Source organism: Mus caroli, unplaced genomic scaffold (assembly GCF_978045245.1).
Source record: "Mus caroli unplaced genomic scaffold, Mus_caroli_1 scaffold_19, whole genome shotgun sequence".
NCBI classification, from domain to species: domain Eukaryota; kingdom Metazoa; phylum Chordata; class Mammalia; order Rodentia; family Muridae; genus Mus; species Mus caroli.
Window position 1 is genome coordinate 42,485,001 of NW_028227274.1, and position 12,024 is coordinate 42,497,024.

The following is a 12,024-nucleotide window of genomic DNA, read 5'->3' on the forward strand; positions in this document are numbered from 1 at the left end:
CTGACACAGTAAGACACCAGCACCTTCAAGGAGGAGATGGGTAAGAGGCCACAAGTCCAGCTAACTGACTTCCAGAAGGACAGGCATAGACATACAGACATACTGTTATCAGCACTCAAGGACATTGGGAGAAATATTTCCATGAGTCTGTTCAAAAGGAACTAATTATAAATTGGAGGGCACTGATATAAAAATCCTGGGGACTATTACTTGCAAATGCCTAAATGACTTAAAGGGAAAGTGTGTGAAGAACTTCTCAATAACTGTGTTAGCTGTGGTGGGATTGTTATTCTGAGCCTGTTTATATATAATGGGGAAATAAGGCAAATGAATGATTATAGAGCATTCTAATTCTAACATCTCCATAACTGAAACAAGTGGGATTTTAAATGTATAAGGAGATACAGACATAAAACAGAAGTTAAACAAGCAAATGCCACAGTCTGATTTTGCATCGGAAGGATTTACCTGTGCTTCCAAGATATTTTATCTTCAACCTTATATATAATTAATTGAGCACACACACACACACAAGTTTAGAAAAATAGCTTTCTGATTCTATCTACAAAAGAGGCCCAACACAATGAGCATCCCAGAAGCAACAAGCATCTTGAGTGCCCAGGCAATCATCTGGAAATACTGCCTGAACTGTGGCTGCACAGAGAACAGCCACTTCTAGTTTGGAGGGCACAAAATGTCTCAGAATGTCTGGGGTTGCTGTGTAGTACATGCCAGAAGACTCATAAGCAATCCAAGGTTCCACCTGGCTAAAAATAGTACACTGGAGCTTTTATGAGGAAAATAATGACAACAGATTGAAATTCAAATATATTTAAATGCACAAATTCTTAATAACATTAAGAAACAGGAGAGCACTTTCAGAGCATCGCAGCCAATCAAAGCACCCTCTTGACAAAGGTTAAATACATGGCCGAGTTCAGGTGCTGGTGTGAATTCCCCTTGGCGGTGTATCATGTTTGAGCAAACAGCAGGTGGGACATTTCCCAGTAAAAGCTTCTCCAGCAGGAACTTAGGGATGATTCAAGTAAAATAGCATGGCCCGAAATGAAGTAACGCACACAAAGGGCTTAATCTTTTTGAATAAAAAAGAATCACTTGATTGTAATGAACTCAAATGAAATCATGATATAGCTAGTATAAGTGTTCCAGTGCTTCTCAACCTGTGGGTCACGACCCCTATGGGGGAGAGTTGAATGACCCTTTCACAGGGGTCACCAAAGGCCATCGGAAATCAGATATTTACATTAGCATTCATAACATTAGCAAAATTACCCCTAAGAAGTAGCAATGAAAATAATTTTATGGTTAGGAGTCACCACAACACGAGGAACTGTATTCAAGGTCACAGCATCAGGAAGATTGCGAACCACTGATCTAGACATTACAGATCAACAGCTGCTAGAATCTAAGAACTATGAGCAGCCAGAGTGTGTTCGCTGCTGAAAGGATACATTTGACGCTTTTCCAAGGGGAGAGGATGTGACTCTGACCTCACCTTTGGCTAGCAGGAGAGGCAGGATGGGACGCACTATACCATGGGTACGCAGTCACCGCAGGCAGCTGTGGTTAACCAGGTGGGATGCCAAGCTTAGCGAACATCATTAAATGGCAAACAAGGCATGGAGGATAGCCTTTGTGTTTTAAGCATTTAAAGGAAATGCCTACTTCCTAAGAGAATGAGACTAAACCGGGCAAACTGTAATAATATTCAGCCATAAGTAAAAATGAAATCATGGAAATTTCAGGAAAATAGATAGACATAAAATTATATTAATCAAGATCACCTAAATGTAGAATGAAAAAAATCCACATGTTCTCCCTCAAATGCAAAATAGAATCTATACATGAATATATATATATATATATATATATATACACACACATATATATACACATACATATATACATAGATATATGTATATATACATGTGTGTGTGTGTGTGTGTGTGTGTGAGAGAGAGAGAGAGAGAGAGAGAGAGAGAGAAGAGAAAGAGTGATGGTATTTGGAAAGAGACAGCAGAGAGAATAATATGGTATGGCAAGGAAGGACAGAATGCAGGTAAAGGCATATAAATCATGAAAAAGGCTATTAATCCATTTCTTTCTAGTTTCAGCTCCTTCATAGATTTTACATGAGGATAAATGAATAAAAACATATTAACACATAAAACCACCAGTTTTAAAATGGCCATCTTTACTATATAGAAATTTACTGAGATTCTGGAGTTTGAGCCTAGGCAAGTGTTTCCATGGCAGACTTAAATTAGCTATATCATGCTTTCATTTGAGTTCATTACAATAAAGTGATTCTTTTTTATTCAGAGAGAATAAACCTTTGCTGTCTATGGACACAAACTGGAGTGATTGATTATCTGTAAAGAAGCAAGACATATGAGCACAAAAGTTATCACAGAGGTTAACCTCATAGGAAATAAAGTGTGGAGATTATACTGGGACAGATGGACATGTAGAGGAGCAGGCAGATTCTGTTTCCTGACTTGTGTATATATGTGATGGGTGTAAAGATGATAGGTATGAAGTTGCTAGGATGTGAAGTTGCCAGGGAGTGAAGATGCTAGGGTGTGAAGATGCTGGGGTGTGAAGATGCTGGGGTGTGAAGATGCTGGGGTGTGAAGATGCTGGGGTGTGAAGATGCTGGGGTGTGAAGATGCTGGGGTGTGAAGATGCTGGGGTGTGAAGATGCTAGGTGTGAAGAAGCTGGGGTGTAAAGAGGCTGGGGTGTGAAGATGCAAGGTGTGAAGACACTAGGTGTGAAGATGCTGGGGTGTGAAGATGCTAGGTGTGAAGAGGCTGGGTGTGAAGAGGCTGGGGTGTGAAGAGACTAGGGTGTGAAGATGCTGGGGTGTTAATTTGCTGGGGTGTAAAGATGCTGGGGTGTGAAGATGTTAGGTGCGAAGATGGATGCTAGGCACTTTATCCCATCCCAAGTCCACAGACTTAATACAACAGGCTTCCAATGTGACAATAGTAGGAGGTAGGACTTAAGGGAAAAGATTCAAGAGGGTGGATCCCTCAAGAATAGGATTAGTGCCCTTTTATAAAAAGAAAAAAGAGAGAGAGCCTTGTTCTCCCCACCATGTTGGGGAACCAGTGGGGTAGACAGCCTCACAGGGAACCAAAGTGCCAGGTGCCATGATAGCTGTTATCCATAGCCATGGGAAACTCATGCTTGCTGATCAAGCCATCTAGCCTTATGCTGAGTCTGTTTTGCTTTGTTTTATTTTTAGCAGCCCACCTAGAACCTTTCCTCATTAAGTTCACATTTATTGGGTTGAAACACACGCATGCACATTTATTTTTAAACAAAGCAGTTAGACAAACAAAGCACCCATCCAGGCCCCTTACCTGTGCTTTGGCCAACTTCTTTTCCAGAAGGTCGCGTTCCCGCTCTGTCTGCTGCAAACGCTTATTCAGCTCTACAATGTCTCCCTTGAGTGATGCCAGGGCTGCCAAGTGGAGCTGTGGTGGCAGAAGAAAGGGACCCACAGTCAGACAAGCTCATTTCCTTCCCTTTCTTTCTGTGATTAGCATAGCCATGTCACCCAAAAGGTGACACTTTCAGGAATGGTAGCACAATAATCTCAGGAACAACAGACATGAGTTTGGGTCTTACATAAGCTGGTTATATGGTCATGATAGGGTCCCTCAACACATAATGGGAAAATCCATTCATCTGAAGGGTAGAACCGGAATTAGATGGTTAATTCAGGCTAGGAAGCATAGCTATTTATTCTAAGTGTTTCCTGTGTTACTTGGCTGACAGTGATAACTGGGATGGGGCAGCCTGATTCAACACAATGGACAAGGTCTGCAGCCTGAGCAGGAGGCGGAGGCAGGAAGATTGCAAGTTTGAGGCCAGCCTGGACTACATAGGGAAATCCTGTCAAAAACAAAACAAAACCCCACAAATTATTCAAAACAGAAGAAAAAAGCTACAGGTGCAATAGACTCAAAGAAAAAGGGGGGAGAGGGGAGAGGAGGCTGGACACGGCCCAGTGGTGAAGTGCTTGCCAAATATATAGGCAATCTTTCTATCCCTCAACAAAGAGCGAGCAAGCCGGTTTTATTAGCAAGCTCTTCTTCTAGTGGGCCTGTTGATTTCCTTATTATGGACTCCTTCCTCACCAGCTAGCCTCACCTGCCCAAGTCTGAGCTTCTTATAAACGGATAGACTTACTAAGAAATGCAATCAAAGAGCAAACCTGCATCCACCCAGACCCCATTCCCCAGCCCTCTCGATCAGGTTAGTAGAAGCTGCAATGAAAGCTCTTCAGGAGATTTTAAGAGGGGAGGCAAGGCAAGCGCTATGCTCAGAATCTGAACTCTGCCTTCTGAATACAGGATTTGGTTGCACAGGCTCCTGCCCCAGCTGGGGATTCTCTGGCTCTCCAGGCCAGAGATGGGAGAACTACAATACACAATCAAACACACCCACAGCTCAGAGGCAACACCCAGAAGCCTTTGCCTGCCCAGGCACTGCAGACACCTGCCTTCCATTGGTAGCCTGGACATCCCAGGCCAATCACCCCTGCCCCCCCACAACACCCCAGTGCTGTGTAGCTAGAAATGGAATCATAACAAATTCTTCCTCTCGTAGGCATTCTATAGCCTCCCCCAGGACTTAATGAGAGTTGAGAACAGACGTGTTCACAAAGGATGACACGGTCTGGCAATATGCAGTTCAGCTCTCAAGGTCACCTGCACTTCAGTTTCTGCACCCTGCTCGGCGGTGTCAGAGGTGGGCAGCGGCTTCAAAGAGCTTACGCTCCTTAGACTCCAACAGCAGTGTGACTAACTTAATTGCACACAGGCCACAAACAAACAGATCAATTGCTGATTTGAAACCAGGAACGCTTGAAATTTAAAAAGGAAATGCCAAGCAATCTGGTGGTATTTGCGTCTGGTGTCGGGCGAGGGCCCCTCTGAAAAGGTCACTCTGCCGTTCAGATACAAGGTGTATGCGATGGTTTCTTAGCACAAATACCACTTCGCTCCCACTATACAATCTTTTTGAGATTTGTTCTGAGTTTGGTGACAAGAAAGATTCAGTCCCTTCAGTGTCTGGGGTCGTTGCCAAAGACGCTCGGCATCAACACCAGTGTGTTATCTGATCACGTGGTCCTTGGAGAATATACACCACCTAATCCCTAGTGAGGACTATCAAACGCACCGAGGCCTGACATGTGCTTTAAGAGACACAGGTGTAGACGGGAGGGTCCCAACTGAGAGCCTGGTCCTCTTCCTACCTGGCTCACTCTCTTACATCTGGGGCCATCTGCAGGGCTTGGGAGGATGAAAACACAAAGCCGGCATAGAATACTACTGACCCTTCCCACAATGTCAAGAACTATGTCACACAGGGAAACACACAAAGTAGCTAATTCTGCCAAAGCCGCACCAGAAGGATCCAGAATAGGATCTTACTATTGGGGGCACTGCTGGGCTGGGTGCCCAAATACTCTTTTTGGCCCCTTGGCTCTCTGGACCACAGCATGTACACAGGGAAGACATATGCCTCTCCACCCCAGATGGAAGACAGTTCCCAAAGAGTTATCTGAATTCGATGGTATCCTCTACAGACAAATATGAAAGCACAGGTTCATAGGCGTGGTTTCTATGTGCTGAGATCTATCAATGGGCCTCCAAATTAACAAACCTTTGTGCTAGACTTTAACTTTGTGACTCCATGGTGCTTCCCACACTAGAGTGCTCTGAAGTCAAGGAGAGCAAGGACAGGTCCTCTGGGGCTCATCTGGAGGAACTGCAAATGGAGTCACTTCCTTAAGGCCTCACACAGCACGGGACACCACAAGCGTGGCACAGCCCCCTGCTATCCCACACAAAACTGTACATGACAGTAATTTTCAGGAGGTTTTTATTTTTAATGGATAAAAAGTTTACTTAAAAGAATTTTTCATGCATGATAAGAAAAATGACTTGTAACCAAACTATAAACTGGGAGGGACCTTCTAGTGGATGCCCATGTGGGCTCCAGGCAGCTCTAATTTGTTCTCAGTCCTTTTAATCCAGTGAATATTTTGTAAAGGGAGTTATTTTTTTGTATTAAGGAAACAATAGAAAGCCAGGCAGGAGCATAATAACTAAAAAGACTTGTTTTCTTTTCTGTCTCAGTCCACGTTCCCACCCTTGCCATTTTGATATAAAGAATAAAATATGTTCATTATTGTCCGTTTCTCAGCAGAGGCACAGAGGGCAGGACTGCCAACAGGGGTTCCCTACCTACCCCCCACAGCCATGTGCACATCTCTCTGCCAGCCCCCTTTAAAGTTTACAGTGACAGAGAGGCTTCTCAGATTAAATCCTTCATAGGCCACACAGGAGCTTCTACCTGGTGGCAGCGTAGACAACAGCCTACTGCTTGGTTCTGCCACTTCCTGAGGCTTCACTTCGAAGTGAAGCCTCTTAGTTCTCTGTGAAATTGAACATTTTTATTTAATTTATCACCATTATCATCATCATCACCACCACCACCACCACCATCATCACCATCACCCTGATCATCGTATTTGTACCTGTGCATGTGTGCACACGTGAGTACATGCACATGTGGGTGCAAGACCAGAGGAAAGTCTTCAGGGTTTGGTCTTCTCTTTCCACTGTGTTGTCTGGGGTTTGAACTTGGGTTTTCAGGTTTGTGCGGCAAGTGCTTTTACCTGCTGGACCATCTAGTAGTCCTGTCTGCGAAGTGTTCACAGGAAGCCTAGGCAAAAGCTGACGTGGAACCTTGTCGCTGTCTGCATGCATTTGGGTTTAGGACATATATTCTCATGTTTCTAGAGATAAAAGCTGTGATTTCTCTAGGTTATTTCTGAGCTGGCTTCCCTCTCTCTGTGCTATGAGCACCCAAATGCAACTGCACCACCTGGACACTTGGCTGTTAGGTAATTGTCTGTTCCATGAGTAGAACTAGCCATAAGGACGAGCTAGCTTAACCTGACAGCTAAGGGGTCCAGCCCAAGGGCCCAATCGAGGGCTGAGCAGACAGACTCTCCTGAAGGTTTCTCCACCATGCTAAGGGAATTAGCAGCCCCTTACATTACCAGTCAGGAGACAACTGGCTTCATACTCTTAGAGATGCCCTTGGAATCCATCAGCCCTCTAATGTGACAAGTGGTCTCTGGGGGTCTGTACCTCTATTCTGCTATTACTAACAGCAAAGCTGCAAACACAAGCCTGCTCTGTCGAGCTAACCCCACATCCTCTGATAACACCGCATTAGGATCATCAACATCCAGCCCTGTGCCTAGTCCATTTGACTCTGCATCTGACATCTAGCTCATCTTTCTAGGACTTGGGGCTTTGAACAGCTGAGTCATCAAAGGGCCAAAGATTCCAGCAGCACAGTAGAGATGGAAGGCTGTGTCATATGCAGCCTTTTCCATATGGGTACCATATGGAAATAGGCTGTGCCGTGTTGGGGTAAGCCCATCCAGGGTGTACTTTGAGGGTGTCTGCTGAGATCAGGAGGTACTTTGTGTAAACTGTGTCATTCACTATCAGAGTGCCTCTGCTTCTGTCCCACTGTGGGCTAAAAGAATTTCTATTCTGTCCTCACACAAATTTTGAGCTTACATCTTAGGGAAGGTGATGGGTAATGCCAACACTTCCTTTCCCACAGTGAGCTCTTCGTTTAAAGGATAAGAGACAAGCATAAGTAACCTTGCATCAACACACACTGTTGGCGGGACATTCCCTTCCCACACTGCATCTTATTCCATCTAATACAGTGCATATAGCATCTTGATTAATTCCCACATGGTAATCCTGTGAGACAGACATTATCTCTTCTTTGGACACCGAGGAAATCGAAGCATTGAGGCTGGGTAGGAAAACAGCCCAACGGCAGAGAACTAAGGAAACCTACCTTCAAGTATACTCCACTGTGTACCTCACTAAAGCTCCATCTTTGGTGTGTTATTGCTCTCTTGCCTTTGGGACACCTAAACATGCATGTCCATCTACACATATGCGATTGAGTGGAGGAGGGGCGTGTAGAGACAAGACTTCCATGGTACTCTCCAATGGCAGCAGGGAGTGGAGAGAGCCTTCCAGTGGTATCAATGAGGTACTTAGCTGGGTGTGGGATCCAGGGAGTCTCCTTGTCTTCTAATGCTCCTGTTTTAAGTATTGACAGATGGGTTTGTAATATCATGTCTCTAAGACTCCTTTGGGCTTCAACATGGCAGCACAAACACCTTGCATGTCCACTACCATTGACTGTAGTGAATGACCACACATGTCCCAGCTGTCCTTGCCGGGAGCCAGGAGGAGTGCACAGGAAAGCAGCTTCACTCCTATACCCCTCCTGGACCATCCACGCCACAGGACCTCCAATTCAGACACACAAAGAACAAAATTCCTGGTACAAGGGCAGTGCTCCCAGCCAGATGGATACAATCAGGCCCGTGTGGAGGCTTTCTATTTGCTGCTAGGATTCCAGCTAGGGGCACCTGCTGTGCAGTATTTTGAGAAAGGCTGTTCAGTCTTGAAACTTAAAACTCATTAAGCATCATCTACAAGATTGCACACTGCATGCAAATCACTTCCTGCTGCCCTTGGTCAACTCAGAAAGCAGTAGCTTTTTCTCTTTCCAATTTCCCTGCCGATTCCCTTCACAGCCCATGGCCTCGGTTATTCGTGGAACCTCAATTAAAAGTCAGTTCTCAGAAAGCCCTTTCAATATGGAAGTACCAGGTTACCACTAGGTAAGGGTGTGTTATACAGATGATGATTTCCAAGGTCTGGGTACTACCTGTGAAGACAGGCACACCAGTGTCCCCAGAGCCCTTGTAAAACCACATTTCCCTAGAAACAGCTATGCCTCTTACATACTAGCGGTTTTGTTTATTTTAACCATAAGATATTGGACTATAAAAAAAATCTGACCAATAGGGTATTTATATCTATATTTTAAATGTACTCTAGCTATAACTATAACTATTAAATATTAGCAACTGTATTCTCCACTAAATAAATTTTGTCTTGTTTTCTTTTCACCAGGACACAAAATTAAGTGGTATTCAAAGACTTTTAGAAACACATTCAGACAAAATGATACTGCAATAGGCAGGCAGTCCCCGCTTACATTTCAAGGTGGCTGTGCCCTAATGACACATCATGGAGGGGATAAGGACACAACAATTAAGCCCAGCTAATCAGGGAACATGAATATTTCAGTGCACGCTAAATACGAATGTGATCCCTGGGGCAAAACATCTCCCCCCACCCCCACCCCCACAGAGAATCATATGAACATGAGTAACAGAGTTTCTCGACAAGGACTGCATTGTTCATAAATTTTTATATCGATCCAATTTAGCAGGTATTGAATTCCCCATTCTAAAGAAAACCAAGTACTTTTAATGGCGCAACAGTCAATAAACTCCACAGATCAGAATAGGCCAGTGTAATTTTATGGTGACAGCTGAAGCACTCTGAAGGACCCTAGGTTTTTTGTGTGTGGAAGGAAAACAATGTCTTTTCCTGGGGAAAGCAGGTGAAGGTTCAGAGAGCACATGTTTGCACATCTGCACACATACACACAAACACACACAGGGCTTCTTCACTTGTCACTCAAGGTATATGCTTCTAGGCTTTCAATTGAAGTATAGGGCCAGATGTTATGCTGAGTATTCAAGAATTCAGGACAATTATTTCTAAATGTATTCCCAGCTTCTTAAAGATACCTTAATGTGCATTATTTCATTTAAACAAAATACTCGTCAAAGGCTTGCTGCCAGGACATGCCCCTATTCCTGTCAAGGTACAGGCAAGTCCTAGCTGGCTTGACTTCTCCAAGGCATGCTGACAGATGGGCCACTGCCCAGATGCTTCCGATAGCTAATTCAAAGCCTCTGGCCAGAGGAGAGGAGACAGACTTCAACTTTACTCCTAGCTGGCTCTTGAACAGCCTTGCTGATAGCTTCAGAGAAAGTGAGAGGACAGAAGAGATGAAAGGAGTAGGATTCAAATTCTCTCTCTTTGCAAAGGACCATAACCTCGTCAGTACCATCCAACCCCGGAACACCTTGATCTCAGAACAGGAAGAATATTGGAAAGAGCAGTGTGTAGGCAACTAAGGAGAGCGGCAGAGTAGTGGGCGAGGTTATACAAAACCCCATTCTTGGGGAACATCTCTGAAGCCTCACTCTACTCATCTGTAGATGGGCACAATGCTGATGCATGCAGAGCTCTAAACTGCAATGAAGAACCCAATGGTGCAGGTAAATTTCTGGATCACAAAGCCAGCTGCCAAACAGAGGCATGGTTGTGACCACTGTGGCCATCGTGGCCATGCGACTTCCTTTTATCTCCTAAAAGGTGTCAAGATAAAATTGGACTTTGAAGGCACTAGTAGGTCATTCTCCTGTCTTCCACTTTACACAATCCCTGGTGAAGCAACCAAATTGACTCTCCTCCACAGGGCGACCTAGATCACACCAATCACAGTAAGCTATACTTTGCCTTTCAACATGTGGAATTGAATCATAAGCTCCCTGTCCCACTGGGTGGGCAGGTACACAGGAAGGCAGAGTGCAGCACAAGAATCCTTGACAGCCTGGGAAGAGACATTGCCCTACCACACCTAGTCCACACCCCACTTCCTGCCTGCTCCTGCCTTTTGAGGGGAGATGCTTAAAACCTTCACACCAACCTCAAAAGGAGCTACCACATACAGTATCTCAAAGACAAAAGAGAAATGAAGAATGTACTGCAATCTAGGACACAATGGTCTGTTCATGACAGTAAAGACAAAAGGTGAGCTAAAAAGCTGTGACACACACTGGGGGCATGAGGCTGGCACAGATAATACACGCACACGCACACACACACACACACGCGCACTATTATGAACACACATACACAATAACTTGATTATTATTTCATATAGGAATGCAACATTCCTCTGATTCTTCTGACCATCCCCATCTATCTTCCATTGACCACCAGAGACAAGTTTTCCCTTTTATTATTTTTGTATTTCTTTTTCACAGCACTTGGTGGTATCTGACATGGATTTACTTCAGTTTTTACTTTGGGAGTCTTGGAATCAGCCAGTGGACAAGACAGACAATGTTTATTGAATGAATAAATTGAGACAAAATTAAAACCCAAAGGAAAAAATAGACATTCTCCTTACCCATACTATCTACAGATCATATAATCTATATAAAAGCTGACAGGCTTTTTTTTTTTTTTTTTACAAATACACTTACTATAGCTTGTATGAAACAGTGTGGTTAATATAGAACACCTTTGTACTTGCAAGTCTGCAATAAGTAAAAGCAACATTCCCAGACTACCTCTGCAAGGTGTTCAGGTAGCTTTTTCATGTCCTTCTCTCTGACCCCGTGAAAATGTTTACTTTCCTTGTCCCTGTTTACTGAGCATTCTGGAGAATATAAAGAAGCCTACATGTTACCACAGCCCTCTATATAGTGTATCCAGGGAGGTAAAACACCGCTAGGAAGCTCTTATGTTCTCTCTTTGATGATGTCTAAAGAAGGGAGAGGCTATGATGCAAGTAAAGGCATCCTGAAGTCTACAGTCAAGCAAGGCTGTTCCACCTGGAAGGAGTCTGTTCTTGTGAGCGAGCCATGCACCCACCAAACCAGGGATCCCCCTCCCCCATCTGCCAGCGCTAGTCTAGCCAGGCCCTATGTGCTTCTCAATCCCATGCTAAATCCCAAAGCTGTCAGAGATGCAGCTCCATGCAAGCGAGCCACAGAAGCCTGCGGTTTATGTCTGGCTAGACAGCATTCCAGCCCCTTTCCTCAAGGAGTGCTTCTCCCTTAAAGCCAGCCTATCCTCCCACTTTGTGTCTAGAAACCACAACACAACAGCAATTTGGACAGGCATGCCACAGCTCAGCATTATTTTAGCACACAGCATGGACCCTCCCTTCTCTCCTCCACTTGCATTTTATCGTTTACAGCCTTGCCAGTGCATGTGCACTCTTAC

The 12,024-nt window shown here is 44.4% G+C and overlaps 1 protein-coding gene across 3 annotated transcripts in view; it reads right to left on the reverse strand.

The window, feature by feature from the left end:
* Nucleotides 1-12,024, reverse strand: part of Mcc (MCC regulator of Wnt signaling pathway) — a 387,208-nt gene that overhangs the window by 101,377 nt on the left and 273,807 nt on the right. For all 3 annotated transcript variants that reach the window (XM_085833615.1, XM_021150247.3, XM_021150249.3), the window contains one exon: nucleotides 3,388-3,501. In XM_085833615.1, the coding sequence (XP_085689741.1) occupies nucleotides 3,388-3,501 (114 nt within the window). The remainder of the gene's footprint in view (nucleotides 1-3,387; nucleotides 3,502-12,024) is intronic.